The sequence below is a fragment of the Mirounga leonina genome, unplaced genomic scaffold (genome assembly GCF_011800145.1).
Source record: "Mirounga leonina isolate KUSES-001 unplaced genomic scaffold, KU_Mleo_1.0 Mir_94, whole genome shotgun sequence".
NCBI lineage: Eukaryota > Metazoa > Chordata > Mammalia > Carnivora > Phocidae > Mirounga > Mirounga leonina.
Genome location: NW_023270855.1, coordinates 28,090,626 through 28,109,532, shown reverse-complemented (window position 1 = coordinate 28,109,532; position 18,907 = coordinate 28,090,626). Strand labels below are relative to the sequence as shown.

The 18,907-nt window shown below is 42.1% G+C and overlaps 1 protein-coding gene across 5 annotated transcripts in view; it reads left to right on the top strand.

The window, feature by feature from the left end:
- Positions 1-18,907, top strand: part of ATXN7 (ataxin 7) — a 138,594-nt gene that overhangs the window by 32,836 nt on the left and 86,851 nt on the right. For 2 of the 5 annotated variants that reach the window (XM_034997197.1, XM_034997198.1), the window contains exons 2-4: positions 1,530-1,628; positions 15,053-15,373; positions 15,594-15,662. In XM_034997197.1, the coding sequence (XP_034853088.1) occupies positions 15,064-15,373; positions 15,594-15,662 (379 nt within the window). In that variant the 5' untranslated portion in view covers positions 1,530-1,628; positions 15,053-15,063. Of the gene's footprint in view, positions 1-1,366; positions 1,629-14,426; positions 14,442-15,052; positions 15,374-15,593; positions 15,663-18,907 lie in introns of those variants that run through there. The other 3 variants (XM_034997196.1, XM_034997201.1, XM_034997199.1) reach the window with 3 other exon arrangements.

Sequence of the window (18,907 nt, the reverse complement as noted above, 5' to 3'; positions counted from 1 at the left end):
AAGGCTGGAGTGTCCTGATGGAAAACGGAAAAATAGCTTGACCTAATGAAATCCTATCAAGCACAGAGTTTAATCTGATGCCAGTGTTGTTTCACCTCCAGTCTGCTCTGAAGGAATCCCTGGCAGCGGGCTGAATGGTTATCTCTAACCTAACATCTTTATTGGCTGTCTCTATCCTGGTGATTTGTAGCTTCCTTTGAGTGATTTTGCATAGCTGTAAAGTGTTTATGATGCAAAGAAATGAATTTTGGCTCAGGACAGACATGTTAAGCAAGATAGTGGCTTTTATTGGAAATAAGGCAGAAAAAGAACGCTAAAATGGAAATCAGAGAAAACTTTTAAAAGATAGGAGACTAGGAAGGAATTAGAAATCTAGGGAAGAGAAACATCTGGCTTATAAAGATTGGAGGAATGATTACTGAATGCTTACATTACTGAATAACATTTTGTGGATGAATGAAACTGAAACTGTTTTAAAAAGCGAGAGGGAAAGGATATGATCCAGGAATAACTTAAGAGCCAATAAAGATAATTATGAATAAATGTTCAAAACATGGTATAGAATTTCAGCTGCTGACTTTCAGAGATGCTTTATTAGTGTCTCAGGCCATAGAAATTTTTGGCTTACTATCTTAGAGTGTATGAAAGTAAATAAAAGTTAAGCAAAACAATCTTCTTGCTACCCATCCTTGGTATATAGGTTGTAAGGATCATAGGAAGCAAAGTGTATTAATGGTGAATTTTTCATATGAAATCATCCTGCCTTGTGCTTTACACCTTGACAGCATCTGCTTCATAGCATGTCATTACCTGTATTTGCTCTTCTTTCTCTTGTGCTGCATGTCAGACTTGAAAACCGGCTTCATTTCGAACTCTAGTTTGTTAACCTCCAATCCCTTGACTCCTTAACTCAGTGCTCCTCTCCAAATTAATTTTAATAGGAACCACATTCTACTTGAAATATATATGTATGCATAACTATGAAAATACGTGCATGATGAAACACATAATTCCCTTGTGCTTTTTAGGAGGATGGCTTAATTGAGTTTTTGTTTTCTATTTGTAGTGTTATGAATTGCTTTTTTTAAATTGCTGAATAATAAAGGACAGAGTGAGCTCTCCAAATAATAATCTCATTCAGTGTTGTGTGTGTTTTAAATTTGTGATACTGACAGGTTTCATAGGAGCAGGCTTTCTGAGTAACCACTTCAAAAATTAAGTGAAAAGTCATTAGTGGCAAATTACACACAATGATTTTAAGCCCCAGGAGACTTCCCCTATGTACACATTGAATAGTCATTTGTTCTTAGGTTATTGTAAATATAGCCAGTTAAATTCACTGTAAAAAGGGAAAAAAAAAAAACTGAATTGCATTTGTTGTGAAATTGGTAAAGTGCCTCTAATTTTAACAGTTTGGCATTTCAAAAGACATATAATAATTTTGGAACATCTGGCAGCGAATGAGATTGTAGATTCCTGACTAGCTTTATCCATTGTTTCATCCTTTTTTCCCTTTTCTCTTTTTGTAGATCTGAACAGAATTAAGAAGAAAGAACTTCCACAATTACAGCAGATGAAGATCCACTGGTAAATTGATCAGAATTTTTGGCCTGCCCTCCAAAGAAAAGGTAACTGGCTGTCCCAACATAGCACAGCTGAATAAATGCAGTGCTTCTGGTTATAATAGAGTTTGACTTTTACCAAAGGATGATAGTTTAAAGTTCAGGGTATCTGAATAAGATATCCAGTATAACCCTGAAATGATCTTAGTAATATGAAATGACAGTGAATTTAAGAATACAATATTTTTTGGTGTGTGTGTCAAAAGAAAAAGTGCTAAATAACCACCCCCAAACTTATTAACACTGTAGGAGGACTTTGGAGATAGGAACATTTCCCACTCTCCATCTCTATCTACCTTTTCCTAGGAATTTATCCAAGGACATGCTCATGTGTTTCTGTTCAGTTCCACTTTCCCTCACTCCTGTTTTCTTCTCTCTGTAAGGAATGCCGACCCAGCTGCTCAGAGCAGGGAAGATCCTAAGCAAATTTTAAAATAGGCAGGAGTTCTTCAGACACACGCTCTGGGCCCAGTGCCTTTGCCCAGATTGCCAGGCAGTGTGTGCTCATGAGCAGTCCTAGATCACTACAAAAATAGCAGCCACTATTAATTGAGTTTCTCACTACATATTTGCCATTGTGCATTTAATATATGGGGAGGAGGGCGGTAATTTTCACATACTGTGAAAAAGAGGAAGAAATTCCTGGAGGAATTATTATTACAACAAAAAAAAAGTCCATTTTCCCATCTACTCCTGAAAAGAATGAGGGCGCTTGAATTTAAGATGCAGTTTAAGATGAGTCACTGAGGGATAAAACTGAACATGATCCAAATAGGGAAGACCAAAGGAGTTTCAGCTTCTGAAATGGATCAACTTGTATATTTAGGCAACAAATGCAGTGCTTCAAACAGTTTTAGGCAACTGTAGCAAAGATGGAAACATTTTGAACAACATGAACGTTCATCCTCAGAGATAACATTTTGAACATTACAAACAAACAGGAGCTTCAGGGAGGATGTAGCAGTTCTGTTTAGGTGCTTAGAACAAGTGACTGGATAACTCTGAAGTCTCTACCTTCAAAAGGGGCCCTTAAAATTTTCTGACCTAAAGCTGAAAGGCCAGCATTTCAGAAGTATCCTTCAGGGATCATCAAAGTCATCACAAAGGATGGCATTCATTGTGGAATGTCTGGAAAGTGCCAGAAGAGCCACATTTTCCTAGATGGTGGTGAGCAACTGGCAGTGGGGGGGGAGGGGAGGTAGAGAGAAAACACATTTGACTGAAATGCTAGAGGGGCTCTTTAGTCTGTAGTTGTTCATTGAGCTTCTACTGTGAGCAGAGAGATTGTCCTTGAAGAGGAAAAGAGAATAGGAGGTGGTTTTCACAGGCTACAATTATGACTTATTCTTTTTTGAGTAGTATTCAGATGAAAGATTAATTTGATACCAGGAAATCAATGACAAGGGGCAGGGAAGGAAGAAGCATAACAAACTCAAGTCCTCAGGAAGAAGTGTGACAAACTCAAGTCCAGACAGGTAGAGGAATGAAATGCGCCAGGTAGAACTGCGAGGAACTGTCAAATTCATGACCAGTCTGAAAGGGCAGCCCCTTTTCAGTGCCAGCTGATTATAGGCCCAGTACCATTCAGCAAATGTTTCTTGAGTGCCCACCTGTGTCATGCTGTGCTCTCTGGGCATTGGGGATTAATTAGTAAATCAGAGGGACAAAAGTCCCTGCCATTGTGCCACCTACTTTTTCATGGAAAGAAACAGATAATAGAAAATCTAGTAAGTAATTATAGTATACTAGATGATGATAATTGGTTAGAAAAAGCAGGTCAGGGTAATGAGAATCAGGTGTGCTGATGAGGGGTGAACTTGCAGCATTAAATAGGGTGTCAAGGGGATGCCTGGGTGGCTCAGTCGGTTAAGCACCTGCCTTCAGCTCGGGTCATGATCCCAGGGTCCTGGGATTGAGTCCCGCATCAGACTCCCTGCTCAGTGGAGAGCCTGCTTCTCCCTCTGCCTGCTGCCTCTCCCTGTTTGTGCTCTCTCTCTCTCTGACAAATAAATAAAATCTTTAAAAATAAATAAATAAATAAATAAATAGGGTGTCAGGGTAGGCTTTTTGAGAAGGTGAGATCTGTGCATTAACGATGAAGGAGGGAACATTTCATGCAAAGGCCTAAAGCAGGAGTCTGCCTGGGCCTTCCGAGAAAGGAGAGGGCCAGAGCTGCGTGAGCAGGCAGGAGAATGATAGTAAATAAAGTCAGACAGGTACAAGACCAGTGGGTACAGCCTTAAAGGCCATCCCTCAGGCCTTTTATTCTGGGAGGAGAGGAAGGCCACTGGAAGGTTCTGAGTAGAGGAATGGCTTGATCTGGCTTGTTTGGTTTTTTTTTTTTAAGATTTTATTTATTTATTTGACAGAGAGAGAGAGCACGCGTGTGTACAAACGGGGAGTGGCAGGCAGAGGGAGAGAGAGGCAGGCTCCCTGCAGAGCGGGGAGCCTGATGCAGGACTCAATCCCCGGACCCGGATCCCACCGGGGCTCGTGACCTGAGCCCAAGGCAGACGCTAAACCGACTGAGCCAGCCAGGCACCCCTGTGACTTCTGTTTTAATAAAAGTGCTGTGGCCACTATATTGAGATAGGCTCAAGGGGGCAAGGGTAAAAACCAGTTAAGCTGTGGGTATTGTAATAAGCCAGGCAAATTTTTAAGGGAACTGAACTTGACTTCAATTATTTCCTTGAGTTTTTCAATGATAGCAACTAATTTAAGAAAGAAAACAGTTTGAGTAAACCTAAATAAGTCTGGGATTCTGCCATCTGCTGACAGTTTGCTACCTCACCTATAGAAGTGGAGAAGGAATTCAAAGGGTGAGAACTTCGGGGCAGGCTAAATTGGGGAGGGTAAGAGTTGATTTGAAACTCATGTGAAAGTTTGACTTTGTTTAGCTGGTAAAGCTGAAGGAAGGGAAAGATAATGGCATGCAACTATTCATGATAGCCAAAAGGTAGCAACAACCTAAATGTCCCTCACTGATGAATAGATAAATTGTGGTACTTCTACACAATGGGATATTATTTAGCCATAAAGAGGAATAAATTATAGATATGTGCTCCAACATGGATGAACCTTGAAAACATTATGCTGAGAGAAGCCAGACACAAAAGGCCACATATTGTGTGGTTTTAATTATGTGAAATATCTAATATAGGCAAATCTATTGAGACAAAACAGATGTGGTTTCTACAGGCTGGAGGAGGGATGGGTGAAGGGGAGTGACTGCTTAATGGGTACAGGGTTTCCTTTTGGGGTGGTGAAAATGTTCTGGAACCACATAGTGATGATGGTTATAGCATGCTGTGTATGTACTAAATGCCAGTAAGTTATACACTTTAAAGTGGTTAAAATTGTGAATTTTATGTTTTGTGAATTTTGCCTCAATTAAAGAAAAAAGAATGGTACGCAGAAAAACATTTGAGGGATGTCTATTTTAGGTCCTGTTTAGCTCAAGTGGAGACTTTGTAAGGGGGACAGATGGATGGTAAAGCTGGAAAAAGGATGTTGGGCCAGGTAATGAAAGGTGTTGCCTGCTAAGCCAAGGAGTTTAGAATCTCTTCTGTTGGCAGCTGTGAAGTATAGCAGCGTATATTCCATGAGAAAGAATGAGACTGAAGAGGGGCACCTGGGTTAAGCAGCTGCTTTCAGCTCAGGTCATGATCCCAGAGTCCTGGGATCGAGCCCCATGTCAGGCTCCCTGCTCAGTGGAGAGCCTGCTTCTCCTTCTCCCTCTGCCTGCCTCTCTGTCTACTTGTGCTCTCTCTCTCTCTCTGTCAAATAAATAAATAAAATCTTAAAAAAAAAAAAAATGAGACTGAAGAGAGGTTGGTACTTTGGGAATCCCAGCTTCTGTGTTTCAAAGCAAAATAAATGGATTCTGGTCTTATCAGTCTGTGATAATTGCTATTCACTTGGTAAAATTTTGTGACAATCATACAAAGGTCTCAAACAAAATTAATTTAGAGTTTCTCCTTTAAAAAATATCCATATTATAGTTCCTGGTTTCATAAAAGGTTGTTGTTAAAAAAATTAAGGTAACTATGTGAGGGGAATGGGATGTGTCAACTAACCTTATTGTAATCATTTTGCAATAAGTGTATCAAAATATCATGCACATCTTAAACTTACATGTTATATGCCAATTATAATCCAATAAAGCTGGAAGAATTGAAACATTATATAAATATATATGTTAATAAAAATCCCTTTAATTACATTCTTTCACTTCCTGTTCCCCGTAAGTCCAGAGTTATCTAGACTGTTTTCTATGCATAGACTTGTCATCTTTATCACTATTACTGTTTCACAAAAATAGGCACATATTATGTATAGTATTTTGCATGTTGCTTTTAAAAATTTTTACCTTAGCTGTCTTTCCACTTCTTTCTTTTGGACTGCTACATTATATGCTAACTTCATTTGTAAAAACAAACAAAAAATGAAAAGCAAATGCTATTTACCTCTATTACAAAGAGGATGAGGTATAAAATATAAAAGTAGCTAACAATGAGTGCTTACTATGTGACAAGTGCTCTTCTAAGCATATTACATAATTGACTCCTTGTAACAACTTCATAAGGTAGGATACTGTTATGGTACTGCATAGATGAGGTGTAGATACTGTTACAGTCCTCCTGTTAGAAGCTAACTGAGGCAGAGACAAAACCTGTCCTGTTAAGGTCCAGAGTTAGGCAGTGGCAGAGATGGGCTCCAGGACAAGTTTCAGCTCCCACTGATGGTTGTCCTGAGGGACCTTGTGGCCAATGGTGTGAGATCGTAGAGATTTTTCAGAAGTCAATCTGGAATTTTGTGTGAAATTTTCCAAGTTTAATGCTGGCTTTAAAAAAAATTTTTTTAAATTGAGCTATAATTCAAATACCACAGATTTACCCATTTAATAGTTTTTAATATAGTCATAGTGTTGTATAACTGTCACCTCTATGTAGGTCTGAACATTTTCATCACTCCCAAAGGAGGACCTTATTTCCATTAAGCAGTAACTCCTCATTTTCCCCTCCCCTCAGGTCCTAAAAGCCACCCATTTGTTTTCTGTGTGTATAGATTGGCCTATTCTGGACATTTTATATAAATGAGATCATATAATATGTGGCCTTTTGTGTCTGGCTTCTTTTACTTAGCTTGTTTTTCAGGCTCATCTATGTTGTAGCATGTATCAGTACTTTACTCCTTTTGATGGCTGAATAATAGTCCATTGTGTAGATATGCACAGTTTTATTCATTCATCAATTGATGGGCACTTGGATTGCTTCTACCTTTTAGCTATTGTAAGTAATGCTGTTAAGAACATTGGTGCACAAATCTCTGAGTCCTTGCTTTCAAATCTTTTGAGTATATACCTAGAAGCAGAATTATAGGATCTTATTGTAAATCTGTGTTTAACCTTTTGAGGGACTGCCAAACTGTTTTCCACAGGAGTTGTACCAACCATACAAGAATTCCAGTTTTTCTGCATCTTTGCCAAGACTTGTTATTTTCAGTTTTGTTTTGATAATAGACATCCTAATGGTTGGGAATTGGTATCTATTGTGGATTTTATATGTATTTCTCTTTTTTTAAAGATTTTATTCATATGACAAAGGGGGAGAGAGAGAGCGCGCACGCACAAGTCGGGGGAGCAGCAGGAAGAGGGAGAAGCAGACTCCCCGCTGAGCAGGGAACCTGATATAGGGCTTGATCCCAGGATCCTGGGATCATGACTTGAGCCGGAGGCAGATGCTTAACCCACTGAGCTACCCAGGCGCCCCCATATATGTATTTCTCTAATGAAGAATGATATTAGGTATCTTTTCATTTGCTTGTTGGTTATTTGTGTTATCTTTTTAGACAAATGTCTGTTGAGATCCTTTGCCAATTTTGAAAATTAGATTATTTGCCTCCCCCTCCCTTTTTGGATTGTAAGAATTCTTTATACATTCTAGATACAAGTCCCTTACTAGATACAAGATTTGCAACAATTTTCTCCCTTTGGGTTGTCTTTTTACTTCCTTAAAGGTGTCCTTTGAAGCACAAAGGTATAATGGTTTTGGTGAGCCCAGTTTATCTATTTGGCTCTGTTTTTAAGAAATACCTGGTAAATAGGATTCCAGCTTACTAACCACTTATATGATTGCTGCTCTCTGCTGCCACTCCCCACAGGAACCATTTGGAAAAATCCTAATGCTTTGTGAAAATACCTGTTTTCTGAAGTGGAGAGAGGCAGGAGGCTCTGGAAAGTAGCAAAGGTAGATTCCTCACCAGTAGCAATTTTGTTTCAATTCTGTTTTTCTGCCCCTGCTGAAATTCCTTTACTTAGAGCAGTTTGGTGGGGAGGAGGCTATGGTGGAAAGTGAAGAGTCCTGCAGATTTTACATTGATCAAAAAAAGGTTAAAATAGGTTAAATAGGTTAAAATGTCAGAAACTTTGCCTTCTTTCATAGGTTGTGGCATTTAAAATCAGAATGGCCATGGGGATGCAGTAACTGTGTGTTTCTAGGAAGAAAGGTTTAGGGACCATCACATCTAGAAAGTCATTTGGGTTAAGGTCTCCCCTTCTGTATGAGAGGATACGTGTTAGAATAAGGGGTTGAAGACAGAAAACTGTGTTCATTCATTTACATGTTTAGTGAAAAATAGTTAAATCTGCATGCCATTTATGTCTGCCAAGAAAAGGAAGGTTTTATTTTGGAGGTGGACAGGGGATGCAAGCCTTTGTGGAACAGTCTGTCCTTTGGGAAGCAGTACAAGCTCAGATGGCTACAGGATCGGGGGCACACAAACAATGGGGAAAAGTCAGGGGGGTTGTATTTGCGGAATCTAGGGCTTTGCTCAGAGCTGGAACTTTGCTGAGGAAAGAAGGAAGAAAGATGTGGTGTTCCTTCCCTTTGTACTAACACACCTGCACTGTTAGTCCTGGAGTTCAGCCTTAAGGCATTTTGCTGACTAGCTTTGGGAACTGGCCACCACACATCTTCAGTTCGTGGGTAGGTACATTCTAAGCTCCCAGTGACACCCTTATGTTGGGAATGCAAACGTTTGATTCCTGGGAAGATTAAGTGTATATCTCATTGCCACCTTGATTTCAGAGCAGGTACTCTTAACCCCAATCCATGAAGTCCTATGATTTAGAGGTGGAGATGAGTTCTCATGTGCTTAGTGTGAGGAATTGGGAAAGATTTTGTTAAAGAAATGGAGTTTAAAGAGGGACTTGGTTGAACAGTAGGATTTAAGCCAAGGGAGGCAAAGTTTTATAAATAGAGTGACCTTTATGAACAAAGCTTGGGCGCCGGGCTCTGGAGTGGGGAGCATGTTCAAAACCATAGATTGGTCATTTTGGCTGGACTGTAGAGTACCTGCTGGAGGGAACACAGTGGCCGTGGTGATGTGGAACCAACTTGAGAGGGCCTTGAGTGCCAGGAGAGAAGTTTTTATTGAATCCAGTGGTCAGTGGGGAGCCCCTAAAACTGGTAGAGTGAGGACTAACATAACTAAAGCCATTCTTCATTCTGCAAGACTGACCTGATAGTATAGCGTGGGTAGATTAAAATTGGGACTTTCTGTGTGACAGACACGGTGTTAATAAAAATAGCTAACACTTACAGGGTGTTTTTGTACTGTGGGGTTTGCTAATATTCCTCATAAAGTAGATACTCCTGTTAATTTTATAGATGAGGAAACAGGTACAGAGAGGTTAAATGGTTTCCCCAGAATTACACAGCTAGTAAGTGGTAGTACAGGGATTCAACCTGGGCAGACCAGCTCTAGAACTCATGTTCTTAACTGCTGGGCCCATAAGGTGGTGATATTTACAGTCACTTTAGTGAAAGCTGTATCAGCAGAAAGAAGACTTAGGAAATTATTTTTAACAGTGTGTTTAATCTTTGCATTTTATTATATCTGAGGCAGTGCACTAGGACTTTATATAGTCAGCTTCTTTTTATAGCTAAATGCTGGTCTTCTCCATTTTTCCCCATAAATTTTTTTCTAGACACCCCCCCCCTTTTTAAACTACTTAAAGCCTTTAAGTGAAGATTTTAAATCAAGTTTGTTCGTAGTTTAAAATTATAGGCCAGTATTAAATCCCTAGAAACATTTGGTCTTTATTCAGTTCAAAGTTAAAACTTATTATTTTGTATTTTTTTTAAAAAGATCTTATTTATTTGAGAGAGAGTGAGCAAGAGAGAGAGCATGAGCAGGGGCAAAGGGAGAGGGGGAAGCAGAAGCAGACTCCCCTCAATCCCAGGACTCCGGGATCGTGACCTGAGCTGAAGGCAGAGGCTTAACCGACTGAGCCACCCAGGCACCCCTATTATATAAATTTATTATATAGTATATAAAATTATATAAAATTTTCTCTTCCTTCAAATAGTTTGCTATTACTGGTGAATATTTCTTTGGGAGAATTCGCCTGTAGCTTACACATGTGATTAAGAAAACAAATTTCAAAATTTTGAATTTTTTGGCAACTGACACAGCTTGTAGAATGAATATGTATACAGGTCAAATCTTTAAAAAGGTAATTACCCTCATCTTTAAGTTTCCACCTTTGCAGCTATCCTTATTATTTCTAATTTTGCACTTGATTGTCGGCCTTGCCAGCTACTGAGCTGAATTCAATTTCCTCCTTCCACTGTTCTCCCCCTGCTGGAATAGAGGTATTCATGACAGGCTGTAAGTATTTCACTAGAGGGAGCATGGTTAAAGGGTCCTTGCCTGCCAACCCCACATGCAGAAGAGAGCAGAGCCCTGGCTCTGGAGAAGAAAGAGGGAGGGAGAGAGAGAGGTGTGGTCAGAGGAGGAAGAGAGGAGATGAATAAAGGCTCAGCCAATTTTAGGAGAAATAAAGAAACCAAAGCCAACACATTCCTAATTCAGGGGATCTGAGTTTCTTGTTACTTAAATGACTACAGTCCTTTGGGGTTGATAAAGGAGAAGCTCTGTTACCAACCCTGTAATTTGCACAGATAAATATATTGTAGTTACTGGTTTTCAAGTTTATTAAAATGTTGTAGTGGGACCAGTAGGGTTTTTTTGTTTTGTTTTGTTTTTCCAAATAAAATGGCTGGTTGTGTGGGGTCTTGCGTCTTAGAAGTTTTGGACAATTCAACCATTCTACATTAAACCAAATTTAAAGACTGGAAAAGATCAACTTCTATTTTTTTTCACTTAGTGATGCCTTTGGCCTTTGAACAAAGCATTTTACAAGTGAATCTGCTGTGCAAAGAATACTTTTTGTAAAGAGAGACCTTGTTACCCTTGGCACCTACTGGGAACATCCCTAAATTTGGATGGTGAAGTAAGGCCATATTTTAAATGCATCCCTGGAAGGGATGAAATGATCAGAATTTGGCAGCATTTCACTTCTGACGGCCTAGTTCTTATGCCACATACAGCCTAATTGGTGGTGACAGCCTTTTGCATAAGAGTATGTTGATGCATTAAATTTTTTTCCCACTTCTTACTCTTCTCAGGTCCTCAGCAAAATTACTATGTTGTGTTTACCAATTGTGCCGATCCGAGCACCAGGTATGTGTTAGGCAATCAGGAAGTATTTGATAAATTGAGTCCTCATTACTCAAACCTTATGAAACATGTCATTTACCTGTGCAGATGGATAGTGAATCCTCAGCGCTATCAGACATCATCAGTACCCTGGCAGGAACACTGATGGATAGCATACAAGGGACACTACTATATTAAAATAATTATATTAAATGAATACAAATTGTATTGGTAATTTACATTTTATATTTTGGGGGTAAGGAGGGGTATTTAGGTAAGAAGTCATCAGGTTTTTTTTATTATGGCCTGGTAGGTAAAATTTGACTTTCTGCTGTACTCTTATTTATAGACCGTGCCCTGTTTATAAGGAGTACTGTGGAAATGTTGCCCAGATTTGCATATCAGAACACTGTACTTTCTCAGCTACCAGTTTTGACTTTTGTTGGTGACTCATTTGAACTATTGGGAAACCCAAACCAAGTATGGATATCAGAATCTGGAAGGATTTAGGACTTATGGGTGAAGAGAGTGTAGTAAAATGCATTGGCTGCAGCGGAATAGAATTGGTGGGGGGCTGCCAAGAGTTGCCTGTTATTCTTTTGGTCCCCACATCTTCAACTTTAAATTCAAATAAATTTCACAGGTAAGAATTGATCTGGATTGCTTAGTTTGATATTAGACACTTATATATAGGGTTTATTTTGTGTTAAGCTTTGTACCAAGTGCTTTCTATGGATCGTTTCCTCAGAAGAAGCTTGGCTTTATCTCCATCTTACATATTAGGAAGCTGAAGTGCAGACAAGTTAGATTAGGTCATTTGCTGTGGTTACACATTTTGTAAGTGGAAGAGCCAGTAGATGGACCCAGAAAGAATTTATAGCACCTACCTTCCAGAGCCCTCCTCCATTGTCCTTATTTGTAAGTTGCAAGTAGTACAACTTCTACCTTATACAGTTTTGAATATTAATTGAGATAATGCAGTAAGGTACCTCTGGCAATGCTTGGCACCTAGTAGGTACTCAGTAACTGATAGTCGTTATTAGTAACAGTTTCTCTTAATAACTATCATAATGCTAAGAGGATACTTAGTATTTTTCACTTAAAGCCCTATTGTGTTTTCTTTATTAAGCCACTCAAAAACTGTGAAGAAAAAAAAGAGGTATTGAGCAAGAGTAAGGACAGAAGGTGAAGTATTATAAAGTGCCATGTTGAGCCCATTGGCTAGAGGTTATATTAATGAATCTTGAAGGATTTTCACATGTAAAAAGAGGGAAATCAATCATTGTCTTAGGGAAGTCGGTCTGTACTTATGTTTGCCATTCTTCCCCTTATATCTGTTCTCACATTGTTTTCTCAGAGATCAGAAGGGCTGTACTCAAACAGGCAAGCTCCCTTTGGTATCTATATAGCTGGGTGGCCCTAAGTTGTTTTTTTTTAATGGCAGCTCCAAATGACATTAAAATTCAAATTTTCATTTATCTTAAACATTGAACTACAAAATTCAAAGCAATTAATAAACCATGTACTTTAATCTAGGAACACCGAGAAATTGGGCATTTTTATGTAATTCTACAAATTCTTCAGTGATTTGGGATGAATGAAAAGTTGAAAGTGCACTAGGGACTTCCTCTTCCAATATTGAGGGCCTATATCAAGAGGTAGGAACCCTATCAGTGTCAAGGGAATTGTATGTTTTGTCCAGGTGTTTTTCTCACTGATAACTCATGTAGGAAGTTAAAGCCTTAAAAATTTGTTTTTTTATCCTTCCAGTAATTTCCACCATTTTTGGTTATTTTGTTTTTACTACTTTTTTTTTTTTAAAGATTTTATTTATTTATTTAGAGAGGGAGTGTGTGACTGCTGGGAGGAGTAGAAGGAGAGGGAGAGAAAGAATCTCAAGCAGACTCCACACTGAGCACAGAGCCAGAGTGGGTCTCCATCTCATGACCCTGAGATCATGACCTGAGCCGAAATCAGGAGTCAGACACTCAACTGACTGGGCCACCCAGGCGCCCCTGTTTTTACTGGTTCTTAGATAAGGACAGGAAGCATGCATAATTTCACTTTTTGGAACTTATGTTTGCATTCAATCCAGGAAAAGTTATACACCATTATTTCTAAATCTTTTTAAAATAAAAAAATGTGTGTGTGTGTGTATTTTTTAAAGCTTGTAAAATTTCAGTGGAAACCCTTTCTTATAAGAGCCCTGCATTAAGTTTGGATTGCAATCACATTTCCTTCTTAATTTCTGTTCTTATTTAAACATTTTCGTTTCTGCAAGTTGGACTTTGTTTCTTTAGCAGAGAAGTTGGCTATCTCTATCACAACAGATGTTCGAGATAAAAAACATGAAACCCTCTTCCTCCCCACCTAGAGAAAGCACCTGTAAGCAAACAAGTGTGACACATGTGCTGATATTATTGCCATGTGAAACATGATCAAAATTCTTGTTCTGTCTCAGGCTTCAGATTCTCACATCAGTGAGACAGAGCACTTATTGAAGGTGGCTGCTGTGGTCTGCTACTGTTTCAAGTACTTCACATGCTTTAGTTCATTAAGCAGCCTTTTATTCTGCTATCTTTACCTATCACTTAACACTTAAGCAAATGCTTTACATCCTGTGTGTGTGTGTATGTGTATGTGTGTGTTGGGGAGGAGTGCTAAATTTTGTGGGCTAGTGCTTAATTTAGTGTACAAAATCTGACAAAACACTATCTTCTAGACACGTTATCTAGGAATGCTGTATATTCTCCAAGCCCTGGGTTCCTGCCCTGCCCAAGCAAAGGCAACCATAAAGAGGGAGGGACCAACAACTCGAATTAAAAATGAGTACGATTTTAAAAATGGCAAGATTGTTTTGTTTTGTTTTAATTTTCGGGGCGAACAAATCACTTCTGGGGGCAGTGAAAGGGTAAATAGAGAAATGTTGCATAGTGTCTCCAAAACATGTACATGGATTTCCTTCGTCTCTCTCTCTCCCCATCTTACACTGATTTCATGGTCTCTTTGCTAGACGAGAAGTTCAAGTTCCCAGGGCGCATGCTGTGACCTCTAGTGGTGGGCATCGGGCAAACACCAGGCTTCAGGCTGACACCTGGGATGGCACCTGGGCCGCATTTCCTTGCCGGCCCGTGGTTTCCTACACATTAGGCGGTGGCTTGCCATTCATGCTTTTGACAGCTGCGCGGCCGCAGGCGAGCGGAGAGCGAAGTGCTCCCTGCATCAGCCCCTGCGCCCCGGTCCGAACCCCCGGGTGAGAGGGCCCGACGGCGGCAACACTCGATGGTGTTCCGGGGCCCGCCGGCCGGCTCCTCCGTAGGTGGCTGCGTTTCCGACTTCGCCCTGGCTCCACTCCGGGGGCTTGACGTGCAAACTTCGCCGGAGCGAGCTGAGAGGGAGGGACCGGCGAGGGGGAGGAGGCGGCGGGAGGCGCCTCTGCTTAAGGGAGCCGGCCGGGCGCCGCCGCTCGGACGGACGCGCGGACGGAAGGAAGGAGCGGGACCGCCGGGCCCGGCCCGGGGATGCGAGCGGCCTCAGGGTGGGCAGCCCGAGGGTCGGGGTGCGTCTTTGGGCCTCCCCGCCGCGGGCAGCCGTGACGGAGGCAGCTCCGGGCGCCGGCCTCCGTGCGGGTCTCGGCGGCAAAGGCCGGCAAGGGACCCTGTGCCGCGGTGGCGGGCCGCCGCCGGCTCGTCCCCTCCCCCGAGGGGCCGCGGGAGTCGAAAGCGAAAGCGAGCCCGCGCCGCGGACTTTGCGCCCGGGGCGGGGGGTGGCCTCGGAGGAGGCGGGTTGGGAAGGCTGGGCGGCCGGGGGGCGCTGTCAGCCCGCCCCACCCGGCCTGCGGGCCGCGCACGCCGCCGGAACTCCCCGGCGCCTCCTTAAAAGCGGCCCCCGCGCGACTCTTTTCCCCCTTTTTTGTTACATTGTAGGAGCGGAAAGAATGTCGGAGCGGGCCGTGGATGACGTCAGGGGGGAGCCGCGCCGAGCGGCGGCGGCAGCGGGCGGAGCAGCGGCGGCGGCCGCCCGGCAGCAGCAACAGCAGCAGCCTCCGCAGCCTCAGCGGCAGCAGCAGCCGCCGCCGCCGCCGCGGCGCCTCCGGCCGGAGGACGGCGGCCCCGCCGCCGCCTCCACCTCGGCCGCCGCCGCAATGGCGACCGTCGGGGAGCGCAGGCCCCTGCCCAGTCCAGAAGCGATGCTGGGACAGTCGTGGAATCTGTGGGTCGAGGCTTCCAAACTTCCTGGGAAGGACGGTGAGTGTCCACGCCCTCCTCTTCCCCAAGTCCCCCCTTGTCCCTCATCCTCTGACCCTTCCCCCCACCCTGTGACCCGCCCCCTCGGGGGTCAGAGATGCTATCGCTCGGTTGGGGTACGCGGAGGTGCCCGCACCTACTCCGTGCGTGCGTGAGCGTGCGTCACACTCCCGGCCACTGATCTGCCTCTCCCCTCCTCCTGTGTGTGTGTATCTCCTAGGGACGGAATTGGATGAAAGTTTCAAGGAGTTTGGGAAAAACCGCGAAGTCATGGGGCTCTGTCGCGAAGGTGAGTCCAGCCCCCCATTGGAGTTTCTGCAAGCCCTGAGGAAGTTTCCTTGCTCGCTTCGCCCGGGTGGGGGACTTCATCCCACCTTACCCATTCCTTACCCCCGCGAAGATGCTGCTGTCTGAGGAGGAAGAAGGGGGAGAGCGGAACGTTTGGAAAATCTGGTTTCCGGGGCTTCCTGTAATGGGGAGCGTCCTGGAACCCTTCGCTTCGAGGCCTGGCTTGCTGCAGCATGAGCTGCATTGCTCAGTGATAAGGTTTGGGGACCGGCAGTGAGTTTAACCCAAATCCTTTCTGGTCTGACCCTCTTCCCAACAAACACAAGTGGAGAAAGGAATTCTTAGCTTTCGAAAGCATTTCCACGAATGCTTTAGGAGGCTTTGGAAAGGAAATCTTGCCACCAGAAATTTTCTGCTGGCAATCAAAATTGATTTCAAACTTTTTGGAAAAGATAACGCTTTATCTGTGTAGCCTTATTTCTATGGGATTTAAGCTACAAAGTTTAGGATGCCTCAGAGGGATCATCACAACTGAGGAGCAGTTGGTCAGACTTTGTGTGTGAGCTGCCAAGATCAGGGCAGGAAAAAGTCCAGAATTTTATATAGTGAAACAAGCGTTTAGTGTCCATAGTTAGTGAAACCAGTGTCTAATTATTGTCAGTTTTTTGTTTGTTTTTTTTTTAATTTATTTGACAGAGAGAGACATAGTGAGAGAGGGAACACAAGCAGGGGGAGTGGGAGAGGGAGAAGCAGGCTTCCCGCCGAGCAGGGAGCCCGATGCGGGGCTCGATCCCAGGACCCTGGGATCATGACCTGAGCCGAAGGCAGACGCTTAACAACTGAGCCACCCAGGCACCCCTAATTATTGTCAGTTTTTAATAAAACTGATACTTAGGCAAATACTTGTAGCTAAAGGTATGTTTCCAAATGAAAGGTCAGGTATCTAGAAATCGTCAGACTTTTTTTTTTTTTTTTTCCAGATTTTATTTTTCTTTGAATAGTCAACTTTGCTATCTAATGCTTGTGCCAGGCCTGGGCACAGTGCCGTCCAAAAGGACTTCTGGAGGCCAGTCGACTTTAGGTTCAGTCTAAGTTGCTCTTTCAGTGGTAGTTAAGGACAAGGCCTTACATTAGGTTTGGTGTCCAAAATACTGAGTTTATATTCCCCAGTGCAATTTCATTCCTCATGTGTAGCCGTTTACTTCGACATAATTATTGTCCAGAGCCCAAGAATAGGTAGAACTTTGGCGAGCTGAATGTTTTAAAGTCCAGAGTTGGCCCATTGTTACTCTGTCTCCATATTTACTTCTTGTTTTTAGAGCCTCTCTTTTCTTCATGTTCGCTGTTTTGGTGTTTTGAACTGGCCTCTTGTTGGCCTCTTGGCACTCTCAGGAAGAGTAATACCAGTGGCAGCTCTGTGAGAGCTTCCAGTTGGAACAGATTATAGAGCAAATTAGTTGATTTTGAAAATGAGAATCGCTGTTTGAGTTCGAAGGAAAGAGAGGGAAAGCAAAGGACTTGGCTGGCGATGTTGCAATAGGAAAAATCAGTTGTTAGTCCGGTTTTAGTGTTGAATTGGCAGTCCGCCTGAGCTTAAAAAATTAAAATCACTAGGTGGCAACTCTCATAGGAAGCAGTTGGAGTAGAGCATTAGAGGACCTGACCCACTCTTGTTCTTAGTTTTTATTCTTTGGGTGTGGATACATTTCCCATAAAGGGTTTCTAAATCTGTTTGAAAACAGCGTGCTAATTATTGGTAATTCCCCAATAGAGGATGAGTAAGTGTATTAATGTATCACTGGGCAACTTGGTCTGGACTGACCCAACCAAATTTAGTGGCCTGAACCCAGTTTTTGCCATATTTATTATTTTCTGCTGGGACGTACTCATCAGATTTTACCATGAGGATCTAAGACCTCTCAACTACCTTCTTGAGGCAAAAAAGGGTCATAGATTTGGTTGTGTATGCTTCTGACCTATCAAATGATGAGTGATTATTAAAGGTGCTATTTTTTAAAAGGTACTCTAACCATTCAGAGGATGCTGAAGGAGCCAGGATGGCTGAAATTCTGCCTGGCTGTTTTGAGTAGAGACTGAAGTTTTTAATTCAGTCAGTTCTTGATTCATTTGTGACTTGATGGATTTTCTGAGACAGTTTTAAAATTCAGGCATGAGAACATTTAGCACTCATGCAGTGGGCTTTGTCTAACAAACAGCTCCTGTTGGACTGTTTAAGAAATGAAAATACATTTTAAAATCAAAAATTATTGGACAGTTATCTTTTGTCTTTGGTTAGGATTATCTCCTTCCAAGAAGAGGTGTATGGAACTAAATTTGTACTAATTCCTCTTGGCAAGGAGGTTAAATTGAGAAGAAAATGTAGATAAATTGACCATCCAGTTGAAGCACTAAAAATCAGAAACTTCCCATGTTGGAAGAGGTCTAGGACTATGGACAAGACTCCTTGAGTTCTCATCTGGGTCATGACCGTGGACCTACGGGTTAAAAACCTGGGTGTGAGAGCAGGTTACCTAACCTTGCATCTGTCATTTGACCTCTCAGAATCTAGCTTTCCCTCTTTATAAAAGAAGATGACGGTACCTGCTTCCCAAGGTTGTTAGAGTGCATGTTAAATGAGATAACGTTCGGAAAAGGACTCTGCATCCTACTTCTTTTTTTTTTTTTTTCTTCATTACCTTAAGGTTATTTTTTTTAATTTATTTTTTTTATTCTTATGTTAATCCTTGCATCCTACTTCTTTCAACCCTTTCAACTGCTGAAAATCTTTGATTTGATTTCTGAATTCGATATTTATCTAGGTCAGGGGATTTTAGTCTGGGACTCGAATGGGCTTCAGGATGGTCGTAGTTGCCTTGCAACGGTAGGCAAAAGTATGCGTGTCTACTTTCTAGGGCAAGTGTCGACAGCTTCTCTTGAATTCTCGAGGATCCTTCATGTATCTCTGACCCCCAAATTCAGAACTGCTAAGCCAGGATTTCTGTCTTTTTCTTTTTCCTCTTGTAGCTTAGTTTGGCCAGTTCCCTCATGGCAAGACTGCCCAAGGGCTAGTGCTGTGGGAGAGGTTAGAACTATTGATTTAGATGGAAGTGAGATTATTTGTGGTTTAGCTAATATATCATCCCTTTTCTTCCTATTGACACAAGTAGGCACATGTTAGGATAAAATTTCAGTTATCTTTCAGGGGTCAGCCTATTTTTCATTTGCATCCTCCTATTTTTATTGCCT